Source organism: Pithys albifrons, chromosome Z (assembly GCF_047495875.1).
Source record: "Pithys albifrons albifrons isolate INPA30051 chromosome Z, PitAlb_v1, whole genome shotgun sequence".
NCBI lineage: Eukaryota > Metazoa > Chordata > Aves > Passeriformes > Thamnophilidae > Pithys > Pithys albifrons.
Genome location: NC_092497.1, coordinates 59735546 through 59763371, shown reverse-complemented (window position 1 = coordinate 59763371; position 27826 = coordinate 59735546). Strand labels below are relative to the sequence as shown.

At 37.5% G+C, this 27826-nt stretch overlaps 1 protein-coding gene across 5 annotated transcripts in view; it reads right to left on the bottom strand.

The window, feature by feature from the left end:
* The window catches only part of FER (FER tyrosine kinase), a 161522-nt gene that overhangs the window by 61726 nt on the left and 71970 nt on the right, over positions 1–27826 (bottom strand). For 4 of the 5 annotated variants that reach the window (XM_071579890.1, XM_071579891.1, XM_071579893.1 and 1 more), the window contains exons 11-13: positions 21258–21350; positions 14204–14407; positions 10671–10793 (exon numbers count right to left, since the gene is read on the bottom strand). In XM_071579890.1, coding sequence (XP_071435991.1) covers positions 10671–10793; positions 14204–14407; positions 21258–21350 — 420 coding nt within the window. The remainder of the gene's footprint in view (positions 1–10670; positions 10794–14203; positions 14408–21257; positions 21351–27826) is intronic. The other variant, XM_071579894.1, reaches the window with a different exon arrangement.

Below are 27826 nucleotides of genomic sequence, written 5' to 3'. Positions count from 1 at the left end.
TTTGGAGGGAAATGAAAGATGAGCAAGAACCCTACTGAGACTGCTCTAGTTAGTACACATTTCCATTGCAGGCAAAGGAGTTCCCTCTTCCCTGGCTGGGAAAGGCATTATGGCCTCCTGGAGCCACATCTTCCCACCTGCTCATTCAGTGGTGCCAAAGTTCACTGATTGTTCCTCCCTGTTAACTACTGAGCAGCAGAGCAACAGTGTGTATGTAGTGAGCACTGGCTGCTCGCTGGCCTTCAGAAGCTGCAGGGGACTCTCTGGCCACCAGGACACCAGCCAGGACACCGTGGGCAAGACACCAGACAGGACACTGGGCTGGACACCAGCTGGGACACCGGGCAGGAGACCGGGCAGGACACTGGCTCATCCCCAACAGTCAGGCACTTGCTAATACTCATCATACTGAAGGCTTACTTAAGTAACAGCTTGTCACTGACTACTTTTCCACGCTTTCTGAGACTATCCAGTTGTCCTGATACAGCAACCAAGACCACTGTATGGGCGTGAGCAAAGCTGTGTATTCCACAGCCTCTATGTAATCTCACGAGCTGTTAAAAATGGACCATTTGCAGCAGCTGCCCAGGGCACACCTGACCATTCAGCCTGGGAGCTGAAGGTTAATGAAGCCTGTGAGACAGGAGCTGTGCTAAGTCCCCTCCAGGGAGTCGTTGGCACCTCCACACCCACCTGAGGGGTCATGTCTGCTAATGGGCCATCAATGAGTCCAAAAGTACCCCCTGACTCACAAAGTCAGATCACCCATTGTGGAACTCCCTGCCCTGGGGGAGGTACTGGGCATTCCCATCTGAACCTGAGGAGATATAATCTTGGGGTTTGGGAACTCCTAGGACCGATCCAGAGGAGGACCAGAACCTCAACAGGACTGCACCCACCACTCTCGACCAGACTGCAACCATCATCTGCACCAACAGGTTTTTCACTTCCTTTTACTTTGGACTCAGAGGAACCACGTGGGGCTCAGCACAGGGGCCAACAAACACTATTCTGTTTGTGCCCTGGGGTGCTGGGTTATACTTCTGGCTTTCGTGGGTTAAAATCACTTTCTCTTTGTGCCAAGGCATTTATTGTAATATTTTTATTAAATTTTAACTCTGACATAATCTCCTTCATGTTGGGTTCACTTCTCCTGGTGGTTTGCCTTTAAACCAGCACACCAGTATACACTTGTTTGACTTCCACAAAGATAAGCATTTTCAAAGAGGAGAGTTATTTCAAAGATTAACTGTAATGCACAAAAGACAATCCCCCAACAATGTAATAATTAAAGAAATAAAATCTTCAACTGTGAAAAATAATAATCAGAAATTTCACCTTTTATTTGTAGAATAAAGTATTCTGGACATGTAGTATTCCTTTTCTGGATATGCAGGATTATTCTTAGAATGTCATTAAGTTCATGGCTCGCTGGACCATGCTAAGTTTCAAACCTTAAACAATCAGCAGGGACTTCATTGTGCATCAATACTTTCTTTAGTGAGGATGCAGGTACTAGAGCTGTATGCAAGCCACTGAGGCCACAGTATGAACAGCAGACAGTTGCTGTACAACATGAAATCTCATTTTTCCTTTCCTGAGCTATGAAACTGAAATGTTATCACTATTAACCTAAATGCCTTCAAAATATGTAAGCTCAAGTCCTTAGTGCAGTTTTCCTCCTGCCTATCTCCCTTCGTTAGGAGAAACCACATCAAAGAAATCACAAATTACCATGCCAAGAAGGCAGCTTACAAATTAGTTGAAGCTAAATTATAACAGCGTTCAATAAAATGGAAAACATAACCAAACAAAACTTAAGTGTTCAAATTCCCTTAGCATTATTTTTCTATAATTCTCAGTAACAATTTCAATCATTAAGAACTCTAAAATGGTACTTTTTCCAATTAACAACCAGCAGTAAGGCTGGTTAAACTTTTTAAAACACACACACTGAGAATTGGATATGAATTGGAGAGCCTCAGCTTAAACACTTCATTCTAAAAATCTTAGCATTTCTAACAGAAGAGAGAAAAGAGGATGAAAAGAAAATCCCACCTGTGCTCTATTCAGCAAAACCAAGATTCTTACCCAAATTACAAAGCAAAATTTGTAAAAGAAGAAGAGTTAGAAAATCCTGATCAGGCTCCAAGACTGTGTGAATAAATTAAAGATTCCTAGGTTATCACCCTCATTATTTACTTATCTCATTACTCTTCTTAATTCAAAAGGCAGAATCTCTAGCAAATTCTGTCACTGTTTTTCATCTTAATAGTAGTTGTAACAAAATGAAAAAAGGCTAAAAAACCTTAGTTGATTTAGGGAGCCTCACAATGAATCAACCAAACTCAAAACATATTGTTCTAGAGAAATAAAAACATAAGACTTTCCAGCCTCAGAATCTATGTGGAACACAGCATGGGAAATTTACCAAAAACCTAAATATCCCTCTGCTGTCTCTCAGCCAAATACATCAAACCTTAACAATCCTCTAAAATAACCCCAAAAATGGAGGGATACTGTTAACATCTAATGAGTCTGGAGCATAAACATGCATGATGCCCATTTCCTCATGCTGCAAGCAGAAAAAATGGATCAGAAAACTACTTTGGAAAGTAGTATTTACTCTCCTTCTTCCAAGCTAAATAGAAAATATCAGTCATATGAATTACTGCAGCTAAGAGCTATTTTCCCACAACAACAAAAATGGAAAGCTAATCTTTCATTTTCAGTATTAAGAATAATTACAGTAAAATTCTTTTTATGGCTAAGAAAACCAGAATCACAGACATTGATGAACTTGATGAACCAGAGCAAAAAAAGAAAGTGAGTAACAGCTGTGTAGATGTAGATAGAGCCTATCAATGTGGGAATGAGAAATGATCTTTTTACAGAAGTACTATTTTGACATCACCTATGCCAGTAGATCTAATGTTCATATCAATTTCATGAATCATAAACTATGTGTTTCAAGTCCTTCAGATTAAGTACAGAAATAAAAGTAGCTGGTGGAGAAGATTTTTCATATGAACAAGTGAGTTTTACAGGAGGGGTTTTGAAAAACCTCACTGGCAACTTCTTTAAAACTGTTTCAGAATAAAGATTCATGAGCTGTAAAAATTATTATAGAAGCTGCTTTGCGTATTAAGCCACACTGATGAAACTCAATGTGAGCTGTAAAACAGAGTAATAGTGCAGACAGGTTTAGCTCCTTGGAAAAAGTACTGTTTTATCTGACTCCTTACTGTTACATAAAAAAACTGTGAAGTTCAACCTTTCTGCTAAAGCAAATTCTAAATGGCCATAAACTAAGAGGGTAGAACTGAGATTCACAAAAGCTATTACGCAAGGTACAAACTGCAGAAGTGACCTCAGATTAACTGCACAGCTGTTCTTCGAGCAGCCCTTCTTGAAGATCAGCAGACAAAATGACTGTAGAAGTCAATATACAATACCAGTCTTCCTTATTTTTTTTTTAAGTATGTGCAGTATTTCCCTAAGTTTATATTCCCTTATTCATGAAAGATGAATAGAAAGATGCTGAGGATATTTCAGGAAAAATTCAGGAAACAGAGAAAAATAGAGAAATAAAAGAAATCTGAGAAAGAACAAGACACAGAATGTGAAATCTTCAAGGGCAGGCAAATGAAACTCAAGTTTCTGTCAAAAGCATAATATTTCATACACATTAAAACACACAGTATTCCCCATACTTAATATAGTAAATTCACCTCTGAAACCAAAGTACTCTGAAAAAGCTGTTAATAAACAATAAATACATGCAAGTAGAGAAGTTATCTGCCCTGGATCAGATATGCCCTCCGAAACAGTGACAGCCTCAGACAAACAAAACCGTGTGAAAACATGGTTTTTCATTTAAACACTTCACGTGATCTAAATAGAGAGGAATGGAAAAGCAGAATCATCTTATGTGTGCACAAAAAACCAATACACTCAAAATGATTAAAATAGACTAAAGTTGTTACACGTAAGCACAAACACATTTTTACTTCCACCCACACACAAAGAGGTGTGTCACATGGGGGGACTACAGATGTGTGTAAAAATGTCCAAGAGAGTCTCCTTAAACTATGCAAGCTACTTAGCCACATACTTAGTTCCCTCCTGGCTTAACTTCAAAATATCCAGTTGTTTTCAGTTCGATGGTTTCTTTTCCCTGTCAGGAAAACCACTTAACTCATCCTTTTGGCAACATCCACACACTCAGGTACACTCTGTGCCAGAATGTTCCTTCATATACCCAAAAGTCCTTCAAAAATAATTTCTAAGTTACAGTGGCCAGCATACAGTACCTTCCAAAGTGCTGCAGTCCCACAAGGAAGCTTTCACCAAATTATAATTTGTTCAAAACAGTACCCTAAGGTCCTTTGTCCTATCCTTTCCCAGCCACAACTGCTCATCCTGCTCTCACAATCTTCAGATAATATGTTAAAACCACTGGAATGGAATAGAAGTAACCTGTCAAAATTTCAAATAAACTGCTATATCAGCTAATTTGTGACTGGGGATGAGCAGGAAAACAGCAAAGCCACACAGAAAGGAAACTGTAGCCTTAATTGATGAGATTTCAGCATGAGTACCAGTAAGTTCTGCTGCACTCCAAGCAAGACAGATGATGGCACTGAATCAGAAATCATATAGCCCTACATAGATGCCAACAGTTTAAAAGAAGCATGCTGCATCAAGTCTTTTATATCAGAGGCACACAGTTCTTCAACAAGACATTGCAAGCTCCTCACACAGCACTAACTTATTACTTAGAATAGCAAAAAAGCTGGAAAATCTCTCGGTGGCAGAAAAAAAAGCCAGTCAATGAAGGACACATAAAGGGAGGCAGTACAGAAATGGCTCTGCTAAATATCAGCAGATTCTATTATTACTTGTGTGATCTTCTGAATGCTGCATTCAGCAAATTTTTTCTGCTTTATTAATGACTTTAGCTTGACAAAATTTTCCTCTGTGGTCTATGGCACTCTAATCTTTGTTGCTGTTGTGGTTTTGGCTGGGAAATTTCTTTCACAGTAGCTACTGTGGAGTTGTATTTTGGTTTTACATGTCAAATTAGTCTCTTGACAAGGAAGATTAACACATGAAACAATCTTTACAGCATGCATGTGTGCCCAATCTCCTCTAAAATGAAAAGATTCCAGTGAACGTGAATGTTTTGAAGCTTTCATCACAAGCTCCAGCAGGTTGTACAAGACACTGGGAGGGGACAGAGCCAGGACAGCTGACCCCATGGATATGAAGCTGGGGGACATAAAGCAAGGGGAAGACATTCAGAGTGATGGTGTTTGTCTTCCCGAGTCACCATTACATGTGATGGAGCTCTGCTCTCCTAGACATGGCTGGACACTGCCTGCCCATGGGAAGCAGGGAGTCAGTTCCTTGTTTTGCTTTGCTTGCATGTGAAGCTTATGCTTGTCCTATTAAACTGTCTTTATCTCAACCCAAGAGTTTTCCAGCTTTTACCCTTTTGATTCTCTCCACCATCCCACCGTGGGGGAAGTGAATGATCCTCTGTGTTCTGTCCTTAGCTGCCAGTTGGGGTCAAGCCACAACAGTCACCTTTTACTGAACCTTTTGTATCTTTTTCTAAAACTCAAAAGTCTAAGCATTAATTATACAGTGTCCTCCTAGACGTGCCAGAACTCTTTTTGAATAAACTGGCCTATAACTAAGCAAACAAATCTGTTATTCATACTCCTGAATTCCTCCCAAACAGATCTTGAGAATTCAGACACTATTACATATCTGATGCACACACCTGATTCAAGAAAGCTATTACCTTCCTAGCCTGTGTAGTTTGTGTATCCTTTGCTACTCCACAGCCAAAATCTTACTTCACTTTTCCACATTTTTTTCCACTTAACTGATGGAGGCTAAAATACCTGGAAGCAATCACAAGCTACTTCACTGTACCTGACTGTGCATAACCACAATTCTAAAGGAAACTTAAGAGCTCAGACACTCATTTTTACTCATAATCTACACTGTGTTTTTAACCTGTGAGAGTCTAACGTTCAATGAAACTCCACGTTCTTGTAGCCACATCCTATGAAAGAAAATACTGCAAACTCAAAGTATCATTGCTATTAAAGTCATCCTGACTGCACTAGTAAAAACAGGAAGAAGAATATAATGAGAGACCCAAAAGAAGTTTGTAACTCACAACTTTACAAAAAATTATTATTATAGAATATTTGAATTCCAAATCAAGGGAAGCAGTCAGAATCCATAAAAAAGCAGGATGTTACTTTAGCAGAAAAGCTGCTGCAATCATACATTTATAATATACAATTATAATACAATTTTATTATTGTGCTGTATTAACTTTTGGTTATAAAGCTTCTGATAAAGACACTGAAAAGCCACAGTTCAAAGCTCCAGTTTTCACCAGGGTTCCATAAGTCATGACTTACAGCCAGAATATTACAGGACACAGTCAGTCCTTAGATTTTCACATGTATATACAAAATATCAGCAATAAAATCTAGTAAATAATCTTTGACAAATTATGCTATAATTGAAGTAATTGAAGTAGCTTATTCTCCTAGTTATCAGTTATCAAAAAAGCCTTCCTCTGAAATTTTTAATTTAATAATTGTCCTCTTCCTAAAACATACCTATTTTTCTTTTTAAGGGAGCATGCATGGCTTACTGCCATCTCCTGCTACACAAATTTCAGTTATTTTCCCTACTTCCTACTGTTCCAGTTGTGTTTGAGATAACTCCTTTTGTTCATTTGCACTCCACATAGCAATGGCATTCTATAACTTTTTACATGAAAGTAGTACAGAAACCAGGACTGCACACTAGTTAAAGTGCCCATTTTTCTTTAGGAGACTGGTCAAAAATGACATTGTGTTTGCTAAAATGGAATTCATATACTTGATAACACATATTTTTTCTAGGTTTGAGTGTAATGCTTACACCCTTTAAGAGTGTTATCCTCCAATTTTAATCAAAACCTTATCGAGAAAAGAAATACCACACAGACAAGACTGAACCAGAAACATTCATTAGAGCAGATGTTTACTGACTGCCATGGCCTTTAGAAAAAGAAGCTACAGAAACCTTTGATCACTGAATATAAAACAATCTTTGTTACCCTTTTTTTCAGGTAGCCTTATGTGCCTCCATTATGACAACGCATTTTAATGAGATTTTTTTGAGAAAAGAAATCCTTTCAATTTTGAAAGTAGTCAATATATCTGAAATTATACATGAATTTGGTTTAGTACTTTGCTATCACGAAGAGCAAATTACTCTCCTTTTTCCCTCTTCTCAACAGGATGACAGGCCTTGACAAGAATAGGCCTCCATTAAGGACTATGCATTCCTTTTGTTATCTGACAGAAACATTGCAATCATCTCTGCCAAAAAAACTGAAAAGCAAATCCTGTAACATTTCTATGAGTTCTGAGGAAACAGGAACACAACTGAAATGGAAGTGTTAAGAAAAGAAACTGTTATCAAATGTCAGTAGCTGCAGGCTATTGAACCATTTCATGCATATTCAATAAATACATCCATTTTCTGTAAGTACATCTTTTACATACTATGAACACTCACTTCCCATTGTGACTTCAGTTTCCTTAAAGAAAATTAAAGATATATTTCAATATTAAAAAATGCATGTATTAGACTTTAATTAAAACCATGAGAATTACAGCTTGGGGCCAAAAATCAAAAGAGAGAAACCACAACCACCAGGTTCTTCTCAGCATTCCTACAGAATGGCTGGCAAAGGCGTGGGAATCATGGAGGTAACTCTGCTGCCCTGGGATAACCCCTCTGGAGAATGGTTCTAGCCAAGGCACAGTCACTTTGGCAAAATAAAGCAAACCCAAATGAACACCAGCAAACCCAACCAACACTAAGGGGAGTCAAAAGCCAGGAAAACAACTTTTGGTTACCTTTGCATGGATAAGTGTATGTTAACTAATTGTAAAGGAGACAGTGTTAGTTCTGGGATACTACTAAGAAGCTGAAACATGGAGCTATAGATTGCCTCTGCTTTCCATATTCAAACTCTTCAGTAACTGAAAAATTAGGGTCATCTCAGATTTTTATGAATGCATTTTCCTGAAAAGAATCCCTCTAACTTAAATTAATAATTCTTCATAATTTCTTTCCATGTCTAACTCATTAGCACGCTCATATCTTGCAAGACAGCATCAGATCTGCTTAAAATTCTCATGTCATTTGCAAGCTTATTTATCTGTATTGGAACCACTGCTAAGAACTATGGGTTTTGTTTTCTTTTAAGACTTTTCATTCTTCTCAACATTTATAATCCATCATTTTTCCATATAATGAGGCCATATCACAGGCACTATTGCCTGACATGGCATTCTTTGTCATGTAAAAATAGATCCAGAATTATTAACTGAAAGGTGCTAACAATGAATACATAGCCTTAACTCACCTGACAAAACAACAGTTTGTTTTTTCGTAAGCTCACATTCTGAATTCTCTACAGAGGATACAAATACTAGGCCTACATTAGCATCAGTGAAATAGTAACAGATCTCCAGCAGTGCTCAAGATCTGACACATATATGTGGGGGAAAAGCATTATTTCAGCCTAGATATTTCCTGGTTCTGAAAACTGGGATCCCTCCCCTGAGAGTTGTGCAACTTCCTATTCTGTTTCAGCTGAAAGGAGTAAAGTGAGATCTCAGAGATTCCTCAGTAGTTAAGGCACAGCATCCTAATGGCACTGGGCAGACTTGCTTCAAAAGGTGTATTTCTGATCCAACTGAAAACATGAATCCAGATACACCTAAATAGAAATGGTATTCCTTATTTTCTTAATGATTCTTTTTCCTACTAGTGAAAATGAAGCATATTCACAGCTTAATACAGTCTTCTTAGGCATAAGAAACATATTTCAAAAGATTTAAAAGCCACCACAACATGAGGTGAAAGATGTTAAAAAGTTAAAATACATCTAATATGCTCAACATAGCATTTCAACTAATAAAGTCCTTGGGCATGAAGTGAGATTAGTCAGGAGCTTGACATACCTGTCAATCCATCAATAATAAACTGAGAACATTATGTACACTTTTTCTAAAGATTATAAATAAATATGAGAGACTTTTCCATTAAAGAAGTCCCTTGAATTACCTTTTTAAATGCCCTCGGTTTTTCTGATTTAAATTCTATTATTACAGTATCATTAAAATTCCAAGCAGGCAGACTTGGTCTACATGAAATGGGACATGGGACAGGCCTTTTGTGACACAATTAAGACTGTTCCTTTCAAGGGCAACGTCACAGAAGGTGAACACTAATTTTACTAATATGGTAAAGGAGGATGAATGACTGTGGGAAGGAAGGAAAGCAAAAAATAAACTAAAGAACATTAACTTTTCTTTTCTGTGAAGTTCTCTGTCATATTTAACTTTCAATTTCTAAATAGGTTATTACAGGGACAGCAATTTGCATAAAAAGATTAAAGATTGCACGAAATTACAAAGACTGCTCTGCAGTTATAATGCGAGCAAAGAAAAAACAGCCTTTGCAGATGTCAAATGAATTGTAAGGAAATGATCAAAGACATTTTGGTAATAGCACATGATGCAAAAATTACCCCTAACACGAGGTGCCAGAGTGCACAGGCTACTTTGAAAACAACTTAAAATATCTCCACTTTCCCATATGAAAGTCAGAGCTCCATGCAAATTAAGAAGGAAAGCTCACAACAGTCTTTTTCTTCATTCTGAAATACTTTTTCAGAGCACAACAACTAGTTTTTATCAGATGGGAGAACTAAAATCACCATAAAATCATAGCTCAGACCAAAAGCTACAACAAACCACAACAATTTAAATATTTTTGAGAACAGCTGCTCTAAAGAAATTCAAATCATGTAGCTAACATCAAAATTTGGTTGAATGCAGGCTTGCAAACAGCCTTAAAAAATAAATCAGGAATCAAAGACTTACCTATAGTTAAGATGGAAAGATACAAGTGGCATTGGCATACAAATGAAATATCAACTAAGTAGAAACTACTGGCAGAACCACTGGAAGAAGTCAATGAGGCTCTTAAAACACTGGTATAGTTTAACACTTATTCCTTTTCATTCCCTTCTGAAAGACTTTCTGCAATAGCTTACTGATTAAAAAGGGACTTTTTATTTTAAGTTTTCAATTATGCTGGAGTGTCAGTACCTTTTTCTGTGTCTGCAGAATGTATTTTTGAGATATAAAACAGAGACAAAATGGAGTTGTCATAAATATTCAAAATTTCATGAGACCTTCACCACTTATAGAACACCATTATATGAAAGAAATTTCTTCCTTTACAGAGGGAAGAGCAATGAACTACTACTTTGAATTACTTAGTAGTGAAATCCAATTGGGAAACCAAAAGAAAAGTAGGAAGATATTTTGTAAGATGTTGAATGTCACTCTTTCAAGATAGCAAAAACTTACTGTAAGAATCAGAATATAGTGGGATTGTAAATGAATGTACTTCCCAAGAAAAGAAGGTTTAAAAAGCTCAGAAACAGAGTCACAAAATGAGCAAAAATGAAAAATCTTCTCAAAAGTTGCTTAGGACCATATTTTAAATAACAACAGAAACAACCTCAAATTATTTTAAGTAAAATAAAGTTTTTGGAGGGTATGCATTACCTTAACAACAGGATTCAGCAGAACAACACCTGATTTCTTTGTAATAACTTGCTTTGTTGTGTAATGATGTTCTATGAGCTGAGGAATAGTCGGAAACCCAGTTCCTTCAAAACGATATTGATTCTGTAAAGATGTAAAAGAGTAATTATTTCTCTACAAGCAATATTTCTAAAAAGAAACTGAAAAAGTGCATCACCAGATTTCCTTAACTAGTAAGAAAACAAATAGATATTCACTCTTACAGAACTAGATTATTTTTTGATCTATTAAATAGCATTTCTACTAACTTAAATGGAATAATAGATAGGAAGATGATAAAGCAATAAATGCAAAATTACTGCATCATTCATTTAAGGCAACATGATAAAATGACTGTTCAAACTCTCACTTTAAATAGATTGGACAGATTGAAATAAAAATACTCTCAACCAGAAAAAACAGGAACTTCTGAATTGCTTCAAATTCTAAGAACTATGAAATTCAAACCAAAAACTCTGACAATAAAATAAACAGGAGATAAATAATACTGTCATAGTCTGATCCTACTGCATGTATAACATTTGATAAAATTAACCAACCCCTGGCACAGAGTACACAACACATGACTCTTCAATAAGGAGCATAAACCAGAAGGCAGGTCATGCATATCATTCAAAGAGGGGTTGGGCAAGACCCTGCAGCTGATTGTGAAACAGGATAAGGTCTTGTGCTTTCTCAAGACGAAGCATCTACATCTGAGAGTTCTTCCCACAAGTGGCTGCCATAGGCCACCCTGGCAAGGAACAAGCACTGCAATTATAAGACCTCAGAAGCACAGATGGTGATTCAAGTTCATTTACACAACTGGACAATGAAAACCTCCACCACTGGCATGCAGACTGTTTTCTTTCTAGCCCCAGGGTTAAATTCCTTTCACAGTGCACTGTAAGTTTATTGTGCTCCTTGAGGGTTAAAGCCTCAACTTCCTGAAGTTAACTTATTGCTGTTAGTACAGGCAGCTTGACTTGTCACCTGTTTTTAACATTCATGGATATCTATCACAAAAATGCTTCCATAGTCTGAATACTTTGTGTTGGTATTCTGCAGCTTATTAAATACTGATTCAACTTTGACTGATCGCTAACACGAGCCCCCATTCCTTTCAAATGAGCTCCTTCAGACTCCTGTGCTGATGATCAAAAACACCTGATGTCCTAAGAGTGACCTTAGCACAACAACCACTGCTGCCTATTATTCCCTGGTCCCAGGCCCAGTCACAGGCCCATCTGCTGCCATTTATGCCAAACCTTCAGGGCAGGCAGAGTCCTTCGATTCTGTGTGTTTACACTGCAACCTGACCATTATTAAGATCACTAACAAGCAACAATTTTTAAATGGCACAGCCTCAAATAAGCAGAAAACAGTAGCCTTGAATCACAGCAGTGAATTAATTCAGCTTAAAGCTGAATGATGAACTAATTTATCACACACATAGTTATGTTAAGATTAGCCTTTAAAATAATGGTAAAACCAGAGAGACAACACTTAGGCAATTAAAGAATAACTGCTAAAACAAATGTCCCGCTCTGATCTTCAGTACTTGATTCAGAAGAAAATATGGGGACCTGTCAGTGATCCAAGGGTGTGTTTGAGCAGTCACAGAGACCCAATTCCACATTGTTCATACCTGTATTAACAAACAAATCCCTTGCACTAAACTCTCCTTGAACTTCCCTAACAAAATGCTGATGGATAAATCCCTTGCTGTATGATAACACTCCCAATGCTTACTAGCTCCTTTCTACAGCTTAATAAGCTTTCTCTCATTCTCAGAAAATTCATCCCACAGGAGTGCATAAGGAGTTCTGAATATGTCTATGAAAAATATTTTTAATTTTGGTGATTGAAAGAAAGAAGAAAATCTGCCACAAATGAACCTCAAGAGCAGATGAACACACCGGTCTAAATGGAAATGTACAGGCAGGTAGATCCATTGGCCTGATGATGTTTGGACTGTCCAAGCTGTGCAATATTAAACAATAGCAGTCTTACATTTTAAATGTAGTTCCTAAGTGAAATTATGGAGATAAACACAGCTTTTTTGTTTTATTTTGTTTTGATGGAAAAAGCACAAACACAGCACACAAAAAGAGTCAGCTTACAGATAAGCCTCCAAGTAATACTTGGCACTGGGACTTGAAAGTCCAATTCGTCTTTTCAGAAGCTCTATCTATTTGCCACATACAATGATTTGCAAAAGATTATTTCAGTCACATCAGGTATACAATTTATTTCTGCTGGGTCAGATCAGAGGAGGGCACCAAGCATCTTGTAAGACTCTGTGTGTCTATGTACAGGTTATTTTATTGCTTTTATTTTCTCATTCAGCTCTCTGACACATCAAAATACTTTAAGGTTCTAAAATCAAAATAATCCAAATAAAAACACTGACTATGTGCAAATGTTCACTTCCACAAAGCAGACACTGGACGAGAACTAATGAACACTCCAGCCATGACAAGTGTCCACCATCACTGATCCTTTAGAAGCCTTTCAACCTCTCTGAAGTTTGAAAAACATTATGGCCTCTCACTAAAGGGAAATAAAGCAGGTACACAACATTGAGTTCCCCCAGGGATACTGCATCAGCTGGGGACTTAGACAAGGAAATTCCCTCAGTCTAAATATCATTATGTGATTAATCTTCAGAATTTTTCTGTATGTGGGAGACTTTATTACAAGAGACTGGAGAGACAGCATTACTGAATCATAACTGAGAATGATTTGCTGCAATGACATCCTTTAAAGAAGAATTTCTAGTAATGTTATGGTAAGAGTCACATTTTGAATAAGTTTAAAATTCTGAAAGGAAAAAATAAAACTACATACAATAAAAAACAAGTAATGCATTAAGAAGAATAAAAAGAAATACAGAGGATAAAGGCATTTTACAACACACTGTTAATTCAGTCAGCAATTCTTCCTAAGTTAGAGCAATAAGGGGGTCAGTTCTGGTCCCCGGAAGCACAGACTGCAACAGCCCATGAGTGTTTGTGTTATACTGAATAAAACAGTAATGACAGTGCTAAAAAGAGCATGAGCACCTCTAGTGCAGCAGGGACTTCAATTCCCAACTGTATAAAAACCAACACAGATTATTTTCTCCCCCAGGAATGCTTCCATTTTTCAGGAAGATTCAGTAGAATCTTTACAGTCCGAATTAAGAGTAGCCTAATTGGTACCAACTACAAAAACGGATTTAAAAATAATCTACATGCATAAATTAACAGTAACAAGTTCTGGACTTCAAAACATTTACAGAAATATTTATGTTTTTCAATAATAAATAAATAAATCAATAATATAAAAGAAATGAAATAACCTCATACTTCATATTTTTCCTTTGTTTTCCAAAAGGACCTTTTCCCTTGATTTCAGCATTGATGGAAATACTTCCAATATTTTTCATATTTTCATATAAAGGCTAAATCCATTTGCTACAGTAAACTATGTATGTCCTAAATTGAATATTCAGTACGATATCAGAGACGTACATCAGCATATTGTATGATAAAGTGTCTCCGTTGTCCATCTGAAAACACAGAAAGGACATATTCACCAGGTTTCCCGTGGCTCTCTCGCACCAAGAAGTCTCCTTGCTGTTTTAACAGCTCCTGGGCCTCTATTCTCGGAATGGCACCGTGATACCAGTCCTGCTCAGACAATGGTTTCTCAGTGGTTGAGATTACATCAAAGAACTTGGGGAAAAAATGAAGAAAAATGTTACTATAAGAGCACATTTTTAGAGTTTACTTCTACATGAAACGCACCATGAACAACAGTAATTTCTATTTATGTACATAAATTCTATATTTCTATTAACAAACAAAATAAAGGCTCCTACATTTACACAAAAGGCATACTGATCTTTTCTATTACCTGAAAAATTAATATATCAAAAGCAGAAGTTTATGGATATATCCAGAAAACCATGTAATATTTTTCACTTTGCCTGCTGTTTTTCCTAAGCTATCCTGACCAACTCTTTCTTGTACATTCTGACATGCTATCAACAATTGAAAATTATTAATTTCTTTATCCAGACAGAAACTTCTCAAACATAAAACCACGATAAATTGATTTATACAAAGCATTTGCATTGAAAAAACTATTTTCACAGAATTTATCACTTCCATCCCCAAGCAATTAATGAGACATTTTTCCTGACATGTACACTGTGGTGCAGAACATACACCTGGGTGCACTGTCCTTATGAACTCTATGACAGTTTCTGAAGACACAAGATTTTAGGAAATTATTTTCATTATATGGAAATGCCTATAAGTGAAGCTGAATAGTTTTAACCTTTGATCTCATACATTCATTTTTACATGCTTACATTGCTTAAGAAAACACTGGAGGAAAACTTTGTCAATGACTATTTCAGATGTGTTTGTTATGAGTGGGAAGACAAGCCCTTACTTAAGCTGTGTGTCTTTCAAAACCATTGCCAGAGCTCACAGAACTTCCCACAGCCAGGGGTGGTAAAGCTCTGAACAATATAGTTGTGCTGTGAGTTGAACAGGTATGTGATTGTCTCCTGACCCGCATCCAGGTAACAGCATGAAGATCCACACCTCAGTGAAGGACAATCATACAGATACAAACAAAGCAAACCACTCTGAATTAGCCTCCTACTGCTACGCCCTTATTAAAACCCAGGGGTTTTATCATAACGTCAAGGATAATACAGTAATTCCCCTCTGGGGATGGGTAAAGAAAATGGAAATTCTCCACAGGTTCATGCAACAGGAAAGTGTGACCTGGTGCAGCCATGGGCATGTTGGAGCCCATCTGCACATCTAAGCTCCTCCTTGGGAGATACTGAGGTTACGATGCCTTACCCAGCCCAAAACACACTAGGAATGATCTCAGATTCTCAGACTGGGAATGAGTAGACACAGGAAACGGAATCCCCTCAGAAATTCTTGCTTTCAAATATCTGTAATTCTTTAGCACTTGCCTGAAGTTTCTGCTGTAAAAAATGTCTTTGTAGGTTCCTGGCTGCCTAAGTTATACCTCAAAAGAACGAGTTTTCAGTCCAGGATTTGGACGGAAAACTGAAGAACATATTTAAGAACCTGATAGAGCCTTCTCAGACACCAACACATCACCAGACACCAAAAATCTTCACTAATGAAATTCTCATCCAGGAGAACTTCAGACAGGAGATCTGACATCAGCACTGTAACTCACAGACTCATCACCAGAAGGAGTAAGTATGGTCTCCTACAGATCCACAGATAGGAAGGAATGTGTAAGAAATAACAAAAGCATTCAGAGTCCTTTGGAGCAAAAGCTGTACTCCAAGGCTCTGTGTTTATCAGCACAGTGAAATGCTAAAAAGCAGAGATATTGACTGGCCAAAAGGGTAGTTATGTATTTCTATGTCATAAACAGTTAAATAAGTCTCAGACGAGAGCTGTCTGCCAGCATTAATATTTTCTTTCCGAAATTCCTAAAAGAAAAAAATAAGCTTTCAAAATGTTAGCCAACATTACTTCCTTGAACATTTATTGTTCAAAGATGCCGAGTTTGACTTGAGAGAAAACAGACATCTGCTACATTCAGGGGTTCAAAAAGCAGCAAACTCTTTACCACAGAAACACATTTCAACTCGAGAGGAAATGTTTCTAAGGATAAAAGGACCGTTCAGGGTCACTAAAATACTTCATGGTCTTCACAAAGGACGGTTAAAATAAAAATGAATCTGACATGCAATTCATTTATAGCTTACTAAAAAGGAAGGTACAGATAGTAACACCTGCTTATGTACAAACTGGGCTCAGGCTGAGGGACTGTGCACACAATCAGGGTCACATCCCAGAACAACAGACCTTAGAAGCCTTTGTTGCCTATTCTTGTGAAAATAGAAACTTGGAAACAGTTTTAATGGAGAAAGACTTATAGGTTACCTTTATTAGAAGCTTCTAAGGTGCACAATCAGAAAGTCTGCACCCCTGTGACCAGGAAGGTCACAATTTTGCAACTTCTCTAGTAATTTACATATGAGATATTAACAACCAACCATGATTCTCATTTCCCTCTCTGCCCCACCCATGGGGGTCTTCAGGACTGCCCCTTGGAGATCTCCCAGGACCTCTAGGCCTTCTTCTTATGTTTTGTCTTCTTGCTATCTACAGGTGGCTCCTCACAAACACCATGGCCTTGGCCCGGCATGGGAAAGCTCACAACTTGTGAGAAAGAGCTTTCGTAACTGACTTTAGGATGTGAGTAACCTAGAAGAATCTATGCAACTTCTATAACTCTAAAAATCCACAAAAACACACTGAAATCCTTAGGCATCACCCTCAAGACAGAGAAAGACCTAATGAAAGAAAACGAACTTCTGATGAAGTAAGCTGTAATTATTCATGTTTTGAGTGTTATTAAAATTGCATTATTTTTACGAACAAGTGTTCTGACTCTTAACAGATTGTCCGTATGATACAATATCCAACCTGACTGGCTACAGAATCAAACATGGCTGGAACACTAGAAAAAACAGTACAAATGCAAGATATATAACCATTTTAATACTGATTTCAACTCAGTGTACACCACTGTAAGTGGTAACATTTCTACTGCATTTTATAGTTAGGATTAAATGAAAGGTTTTAAGGCCAGACTTCACAAACGCAGATTTGGGCAGGGCTCTCCCCACGTGCCCTTCCAGCCTGTGCAGTGGATGTTTTAGGTGAGGCTCAGTGTGCACAGAACTGGTCCCACCATTTCAGTCCTGAGGTCCATCTGCCACGGCCGAGCGAGCTTGGACAGTGACAGGGAAGTCCTCGGGACTGTCACAGCCCCCGGTACTGACCGGGGCTGACCCTGCTGAGCATTCCAGATCTGATGGGATGGGATGGCAGGGAGGGATTGAACTGCCAGGGGATGGTCCCACTGAGACTCGGATTCAGAGTCCAGAGTGCTCTCCTTTACACCACAGGACCACCCCAGTGAAAGGTTAGTCTTTAAGGAAAATACAAGGGGGGAAAAAGCCATTTGCACAAAATTAAATTGCCTCCTCTTTTTTTGAAACTATATCGATTTTAAATATCAGCAAGCAAGTTCATATTACTAATTAGACACCTGAAAAAACATTTTACAATTTTATTTGGGAGTTGGGATCTCTTGCACAAATGTACATACACTCACAGAAGCACTTGGTGAATTAACAGCCTAAATTAAGAACTATTTTGCTAGGATTTTTGTTGTTAATTTGTCAGGAAGCTAAAAATAAACAGTTAACAAAATCATACAGAAGGAAAGGAACTCACATTGTCAAAGTTTTACTCTTCCTGTCAACACCCCCCCGCCCTTTTTTTTTTTGCATTATCTTTTTCCTTCAATATTTCCATTTTTTGGATTTTACTCACAGTTTGTTGGGGGTGGGCATGTGTCCTTATATACTGATTCACACTTTCTCTTCTAAGAGCAGTAAAATGGCCTCATGCATCCCATCATGTTCCTCATGGATCTAGTACTGTCTTCTTTACCTATATTGAGCCCCCTTTTCTGTCCCTATTTAACAATTCATTTGAAAAAGCATGTTTTCTTCAACAGTAAAATTAAGTAGTCCCCATCTGCTGGCCTTACATCAAGAGAAAAACTGAGCAAACTCCAGTGTATTATTTTTAACTAAAAAAAAAATTTTAGCTATTATTCCATGCTTATAATGCCAAGGAAATAAAAATAATAATGGAGATGAGATTTTATTAAACAAATAGCATGCTCAATATTGTATATTTGTGTATATTCTGAATGCAAAGGTTCTGTACTTCCTTATTTTACATCTTCAGGCAAACAAAACATTTTCTCACGGTATTTTTCCCTCACTGTGTAAAAGAATGGTGAAGACACAAATAAGAATGTAAAGCAATAAATTTAGGTTGATAATTTGAGACAATTCCCTAAGGAACATCCTGCCTTTAGTCTCTGTGTACCTGGCTCATTCCCACATGCTGATATACCATATGAAACAGACATTAATTCCACCTATTATCCTATAAACAATAAAAATTATCCTGTAAACAATAACAGATGTTTGTGTCAAGCTCAAATGCCTCAGTACCATAAAAAAATATGCAGAAGGGCAGACACTGATGTTCATGATGCAATTTGTTCAGTCTCTTCATTTAGTTTATTTGTAGCACTTCATTTCCAGTAACAAGTAAATTGCCCCCTTTCTTGTGTTTTCTCTCCTTATTTGATTATTCTTACACCTCTTGCTATAACAGAAAACTGCTTGCATTTTGCCCAAGAGAAAACCCCCAGATACAAAGATTTCTTGTTTTCTCTTCCAACTATACTTCTTTCCTATCTTATTATCCTGTATCTTCTCATGCTGAGGATGTGCAAATCATGTCAGTGCCAACACGTAAGTAACAGTTAAACTCCTGACTGCTTTTGGAATTACATGGTTTTCCTATGACTTTTTTCAGGTGACACACAAAAAATCAGTTTTCTCTAACTGAAACAAACAAGATTCAACAAATCTCACCAATCAAATACAGGATGTCGCTTTTAGAATAGCAGGACATTTAAACCAAGATATTGCTCCACTTCTAAAGTTTCAATATAATTAAAACATTTAATTTGAAAACAGGCAGTTAACATCACACTTTAGACTATACTCTGTCAGAGGATCAGTATCAGTCCTTTTCCAAATGCTCTGGTCTATTTAAAAAAAGTAACAAATTCTTCAATGTATGTTATTATTACTTTTTAACACACCTTCGATAATCACTTTGTACACTTTGTTGATGGATAATAAGCTTTAAGTACCAGTTTATATATTTAGCAATTAAGCAGAGTTATGTAATTGTCAGCAGGAACAGATGAGCAGCTGAAACATTAACAGCGAAGTAATAACCCATGAAGTAAATTTTAGCTGCATGTGCATGGTTAGCTTTTCTAACACCCAAGAAATACCTAAATCAAAACACAGACCAAAACTGAAAACTGACTGGTTTATATATGCTGACTCTGAAGTCACTCAGGTGTCATTTCAGTGACAGGTAATCAAGGTAACACTTGTGACTCAGATTTTACTTTCTGTCTTAGATGACCCAATGCCCAGCTTGCTTCTTCCAGACACATTCCAAGGTTTCACCAACCCAACCGACCATCTGTGAACACCCATTACACCAATTTCCATGGAATTAACAGCAATATGGATTAAAATGAAAATCAAAATGTCGCACAAAGCCATTATGTAAAATGGCACTTTGAGTCAACTGAAATTTGGACAATGACTTTCTCAGATTTAACCTAAATTTTTTTATTCTTCTCTTAGGAATTTATTCGTCTTCCAATCTTTCTCTGAAGCAGTTTGTTTTGTCATCTGGGGGGGGGGGGTGTTTGTTTTTTTGGGGGGAGGGTTTAAGTTTTATAATACATAGAAGTAGACACAGTTGAAGGTTGTGTCTCACCTACACAGAGCTCACAGGACTATACTTTTTAGAAGGTTTTTATTATGAAATGCTGACATTTTACATCAATTAGAAGTTTTACAAAATGAAGATCTCAATAATGTGGAGAATTTCTTTAGCTCCAAGGATATTTTAATAATTTAGCAAGTTTTTTCCCGGTTTTTCAAATATGTCATGAAATTTTCACATTTTTCATAGCAATCCTGCAGCATAAAATAGAAGATCCATTGGTTCCAAAGTTTTCTCAAGAATGCTACTTTGAGTTACTATTTCAGGTGACATCACAATTAAAAGGCAGTTTTTTAAAACTGCCCAACTTTTTGGTTGAACATTTATCTTTTTTCTTTTGTTTGGGTTTTGATTTGGGTTGTTTTAATTTCGGTTTTTATGTTCTGATATGTTAGGAGGGCTGGGATGCACATGTTCCACTTCCAGAAAGAACAAGAAGAAGATTTTGAAGTCAAATCTGTCACACCACTGAGTAGGTGCTCAGCTATTCTAACCAGTCCTGCAAACTTCCTCATGTAACAGTGGAAATAGAAGAGCAAGAGAAACAAGGAGGTTTCTCCAACCATTACAGAACCTGAACAAAAGCCAACTATAACTAAGAGATACTCAACAACTATTTTAGTGGGGATTGAAGCAAGATCTGTAATATCTAGTTACTCAAGTAGCACCAGTAGTAGTAGTAGTAATGACAGTAATACACTTACACACTGGTGCCTTTACAACAAATATGGGGAATATAATTATTGCAACAACTTGTAAAATATGCATGACCACTTAACCCACTACATATTATCATAAGACAGAGCACTTCAAGAAAATCAGCCTCACTGGGAAGAGTACTCAAAGTACAGCATCAGTCTGAGAGCTGCAAAGCTGCAAAACTTCTTCCCCCTAAAGTGCAGCAATTTGTTCTGACATACCATTATGCCACGATATTATCACATATGCTGATCAGTCAGAACACTATTTTAGTGTGATTTTAATGGGACCTTTGCCCATTTTTGCCCATTTAGATGCAAATGCATGTTTCAAGAAAACCCAAAAAATTCTACTTAAGCTGTAAAAGTCAGAGAATGTATCACAATGCTACATTATTGATACTACTTACTGATGATGAGCCCAACATGGATTTTGGAGACCTTATAATTCCAGCTATGGAATGACGTATAGTATCAAATCTTGAGACTTTGTCCTTCTTGTCCTAGGACAGAAAGAAGAATTTCAAATGAAAACAAGCAAATATGTATGATAATTGATTTACTGAGAATGTGCAATACAGGCTCCTGAATTTAATTTAAAAATAAAAGAGAGGGACTCAGCATCTACTGAACCAAACCTGTAAGTGCCAACATCAGCTGGATTAAGATAACTCAGACTGATTTAACTGCTGACTAGGTCTCTTTTCTTAAATATTTTTTACAATTATTTTAAGTGTAAAACCAAAATTCTTTTACACCCTAAAAACATGGGACGTAATTGTCAGTTCTCTTGAAATAACTTTCACTTTAAAAGGACGATGATTTGAAAACATAAAATAAGAAAACCCCACATAATAAGACCCCCTGCTTATGTACATTAGCCTTATTTAATATATGTTTAGGCTTTTTTTTCCATTCATTAGCAAGTTCTTCTCTAACAACAGACTACTTGTTAATGTTAGTACCCATCAGTGCAGGCTCTGGGATCCATTTCTTTTCTGGCCCTACTGTAAACCATAAATGCAGCCACTGCCTGGATTCAAAATTCTGCAAGAAAAGGGCACTGACAGCAACAGTGAAACAGCCTTTAAGCATCTCTAGTTCAGATAAGTCAATGTAAATTCCAAGGTCTCATAACCTGACTTAGTCCAAAGACTGTGTATCTCTTAATCTCTTACTATGAGTTCTCAGAATTAATAACAATCTTAAGAAAAAGAATGCACTTTTAACACTGACAAACTGAGTTTATTGCCTGCAAATCTCCCTCAGAAACAGCAAAGATATTTTAATGAGCACTTGCAAAGTAAATAAGCCTGAAGCAGAGAAATCACACATTAACAACCTCATTCTAATTAGCTAAAGATTACCTAAACTGTAAGAAAGTGATAATGGAGACGACTACAACTGTTTGCTGGTGTTACAAAGAAAAGCTGCTTCCAAATTTACATTGGACAGAAAAAAAACCAAAAACATGATAATGTAGTAACTGCAGCTTCAGTTTATTCCAGGACTTCCAAACAAGTAACAAAATCTATTAATTCTGTACAATAATAGTGTTTGAAAATGATTCCCAAATACAATTCTGTTTACAGGTGGCGTGGGTCAACAGGATACGGGCTAATCATTGCCCTGGCAAAACTCTACAGTTTGCCTTAATTTTTATTCTGCTAAAAAATAGTGCAAATACCAGTCAAATTGTCGAACACTAATAGGGACTGTATCAGTCAAGGAAATATTCATTAACTATGTGCCCACTTACCCAACCATAACGTTTTTATTCCTTTCATCAAACTCAAGTAATATTGTATGCCAACTAATTTTACATTCATAAACCAACTTTGTTCTGAATCCTAATTTTTATTCTTTTATAATACTGCTGAATTACACTGGCTTTACAAAAAAATAAATCCCATTAAAAATTAGACACAGAGTCTATTTTTGGTTGCATGCTGGTTGTGGAATGATCCATTAGTTTCACACATCTCTTCATGCATGAGCCCTGAGATTTAACAGCAATTAAATGTATACTTCTTAATGACAGGAAAAAATAAGTTACCAAAAGATGCATGAATTCTACTACACTTCCACTAACCAACCTTGAGAGTTTTCTTTTCTGTCAACACGAACAGCCTGCTTATCTAATGACAATATCAAACTACAACTTCCACCAGTTTCTCCTTAAAAAAAGTATTTCTAACAAGAGGGATTTTTCTGACTCCAAGTCCCAGACTCATGGACTGGGCCAGCTGAGACCTCTGACAGGCTCCACTGAATACAGAGGCAAGTAGTTGCATTAGATAGTGTGAGTACCGAAATGTGGATTCAGGGGATAAACTTCGGCTTTGTTAAAAATGTAGCACATGTCCTGTTCAGACTGCAGTACATTTATGAACACTATTTAGCATTTCCTAGCACTGTCCCTCTGACATACTGAAACTACTCTCTATCTTACAACAATGAAGATTCAGAACTCATCTGCACAGCACACACTATCAAATACATGAAAAATACAACTGTAGCCTGTACTGAGCTTATTTATTCTATATTAAAATATTCTACATTTTTAGGGCAACCAGAATAAAACTGGAGCAGCAAAAGTGGCCTTGTAGAGAATTTTTTTTGCCCAGCTGCAGGTCCCTGGAGAGGGACCCATTAGATCTTGTAAGAAAACAATTTTCTCTGCAAACAGTACACTCACGAGTATGAAGAGATTTTTCTATGCACATTAATTTTTCTCCACTAAGCTAGTGTAAGACTACAACCCAGAATATCTCATCTATTTCCTTTCACACATATACACATGCCTTGTGTGTGTACAATCTTACCAGTTAAATCAGAGTGTTGTATTAAGCCTGATTTACAAAATAAAAGCAAATACACATCAGAGTTGTCTTTCAGAGATCTCCACCTTAATCACATTAAATTTTGAATGCCTCAGTCAAGGCCCTCTCAACTTAGCAAAGGATTTAGTAGATAAAATAACCATCTCAAGGTATTAGGTCATTTAAAATTTCTGGAGGAATCCAACAGAGGGCAGAGAGTCTGTGTCCTCAGGAAGAAAGTTCATTATTCCACACAATGCTCATTCCAACAGACATCACATGTCACCAGGCAGCACAACCACCATGGCTGTGCAGTCACAACACAAGCCTCAAATACTCTGAGATGAGCTCAGTTGGTTAAAACTTGGTTGTAATAATGCCAAGGTCATGGGTTCAATCCCCTGTGTGGGCCATTGACTTAAGAGTTGTATTCAATGATCCTTGAGGGTCCTTCCAACTCAGAATGGTCTGTGATTCTACAATCTAAGTAAGACGTGTAACTATCAGACCAACAAACTTGAGACAGACACTGGGAAGGAATTGGGATTCCTGCACCAGGGATGCTGTAGGGACCATTATGGAGCAGCAGTGCTTGCCGGCACACACAATGCAGGTGCCAAAACATGTCAGCTGATTCACCGTCATTTTGGCATAAATGAGATACTTTCACAGAAATTAACAAAATAGTACCACATTATGTTATACTACACCAGTTTCATTAAAAAAGGAAACTAATCTGTGGGCCATAATATCTTATGCAATGGCAGAATTACTGCAGAATAAACTGTAATTTACCATTTAGAAGCCAGTGCCATAGTTTGAAGCCCAGATGGAAATTAAGCACCATGCAGCCACCTGCTCAAACCTGCCCCTCCCTGTCCCCACCAAGTGGAATTGGGGAGGAGAAGCAAAGTAAAACTTGTCTATTGACATAAGAACAGTTTAATAATCAAAGTAAAACAGAGTAATAATGGTAAATGTTAATAATACTGATCATAAGAAGGGAAAAACAAGTGATGCACAATGCTGAAACCAGGACACTAAGTATATATGAAAACACACACTGGCATCACAGAACATCTTAAACCTATTTTTTAAACTTTCTTTAAACACACCTGGCATGAGAGGACATAATACAGGGAATTATGAAAAATGCATTGATATTTACTTTTTACCACTAGTCATATCTCTAACCACGCCCCACAATGAATTAAAATTAACTATGTCATAAACTAGATATAATGGGGGAGGGAGATACCATCAGATTTAACAGTGGTAAGTTGTGGGACGTGCCATCCCATTCATACCAGTGAGATGTCCAGAGCCTGGAGAGGGTACACAGGTCAGCAGGATAATACTGGAAAGAACACCAAGGAATTCCAGCCATTCCAGACCCTCAGCTTCCCCAGGAGCCCAGTTAAATTCCTCTATGCTAATGCACACAGTGGGAGAATAAACAGCAGAACTAGAGATGTGCTCACACCCACAGGGCTACAACCCCACTGGTACCACTGAAGCACGGTGGGGCAGCTCCTGTGGATACAGCCCCCTTAGGAGCAGTGTCAGTGACCAGCTCTGCCAGGAGATGGATGGGGAGCTGACTGAGATCTTATGGATCAGGATCCTGTGACCAGGAAGACCAAGCAGGTGAGTCGCTCCACAGACAGACAGGAGCACACTCATGTTGCCAAGCCCTGGTCCTCATGGGGGACTTCACCCACCCCAACATCTCTTGGAGGAGCAACACAGCAGGGAACAGCCAATCCAGGAATTTCCTGGAATGCACTGAATAGAGGAGCCAGCGAGGAGAGGTGCTGGAACAGACCTTGTTCTCACCAACAAGGAGGGGCTGGAGGAGAATGTGAAGCTCAAGGTCTGCCTGGGCTGCAGAGGCCATGAAATGGTGGAGTTTGAGGTCCTTGGGCAAACAAGGAAGGCAGCAAGAAGGAAGCTCACTGCCATGGACTTCAGGAGAAGACACTCTCGTCTCTCCAAGGATAACTTGTGGCAAACAAATTACAAGAGTCCTCTGACATATTTCACAGGCAACTGGTTTTGGACACAGCAGAACTTTTAAGTTTTCAGCCAAAAAACAAGGAATGCTGAAACCCCATTCCTAGCTGTATACACGTCAGCCAGCCTTTTCATTCCAGCTGCAATGAAGTAAGAGGCTGGAGAGAGATCTAAGACAAACATAAAACAAAATTAATGCTTCTGAGGGACAGGCAAATAGTGACCCTATCTCTACTGATCAAAAGGTGAAAGACTATCAGTAAGAGAGACAAAGGACAATGCAGCATATATTGAATATTCCTAAAACACTTGTCAGACATGTACATATAGTGATATAAATAAGACTATACTGTAACATCATTCCATTCAAAGAAAAAAATGCCTCATGAGTCAGATGCAAACCATCTGCATGGATACAGAAGTTGAATGTGGGCTTGCAAATTAAATCAGAGAACGTTCACGGGAAATTTAGAGGAAATAGAATGAGAACTCTCCAACTGAAAGAGAAAATGCTCTCAGAAAAAAGGGGATTTCAATTAGAAGAACATAATCAGTGATATCTAAAAGATGAGCATGACAGCACTGTTTCTGTGATCTGGCTGGGGAACTGGTCCTCAGAGGTTTTGATGAAAACGATTTTAGTGCAGTACAAGAGCTCTCAGATTAAACCAGAAGGGAGGAATTCCAGTAGCTACTACAAACAACTTGTATGTTCAATGGACATACAGATAAAAAAGGCATAGCAGACAGTATCTGCCAGTGCAATTAAGGTAGTTTTCATAAAGTGAATGCTCGCTTCATGCTGTGTTTGAAGATACAATTTCCCTTATGAAAAAGGAGCCAAAACAACACTCAGCTTAAGGCCTCAAGTTTAGACAATGGGGAGAACAAGGAACATTTTTGGGGTTTAGGAGGCTATAGATGTATGATGTGAGAATTAAGGTTTGTGACTTGCAAGCAGGAATTCTTCAAAATAGAGAAAATAATTTTCTGAAAATGATCCCCAGCATTAGTCACTTCAGTAGTGGAAATTAAAAGTTAGTTATAAAACGCCTCAAAAGCACATAATAAATGTAGACTATGATATGAACTCTGCTTTGTCTATTGATGAGTGGATATACCAACTAAAAAACCTTTGTGTGTGTGTTTTATAGACATTAGCACATACTAAAAAAGATGTAAATGCTGACACACTAAAACGTGAGCATACAGTATAACATGGACAATATCTCTGAAGTTTATTATTTGATTTCAGAAATAAAGTTAATATCATACCTCAAAAGGCCTTTTTTCTATCCATGACAGAACTGAATATCTCAGGAAGATCTCATGTAGAAAACCACATAAAGAGTCTGCTATCTTTACCAAAAACCCCTCCAGTGTACTTTCAACCATTAACATGGCACTCACACACAGAATGAGTTGCTGGCTGAATATGAGCTGATTGTTTGACTTGAACAGATCATCTGTCTCTGCAGCACCTTTCCAGTAATCACAATATTAATTTTCTTAGTTTCCTATTGTAGATAGCTGGAATGGAGAGCAGCACCGTGCAGTGCCATGTAGATAAAGCACAGAGTTATTAAAAAGTAAAGCATTCAAAGCTAATTAAAAATATCCCAAGTACACAGAGAAACCAATTAAACAACATACCTATTCAAAAACAATTTTTTGATAAGCAACATTTTCTGTTTTTAACACAAGTATTACTTTCCAAAGCAGCAGAAATTATGCATAATTGATGTACACATATTGAAAAACACTGCACTGGATGCAAATTAATGTTCCACACTCTGAATTGCAGAGGGTAGCCTGTAAAACAAAACTTACTAGTGTGAAATTTAAGAACAGTTATATTTTCTCAGACCAAAGGCATATCCCATACCATGCCAGTGGCCTAATAACCTGCAAGAAAAAGAGAACAACAATTCTTCAGAGCATGTCTTTGTCCTCCAAAGATCTGTGGTGTAAGATCTGCCTTACCAGTGCCAGATGTGAGGTGTCCACATGTAGCAGTCATGGGAGGACTCTCCTTTCACATTTTTCAGCTGCTTTCTCAATCTATATAAATTATTACAACTCACTGCTGTAGCAACCAGTTGCACAACCTAATTACATGTTTATGAAGAAGATGGTTGTGTGAA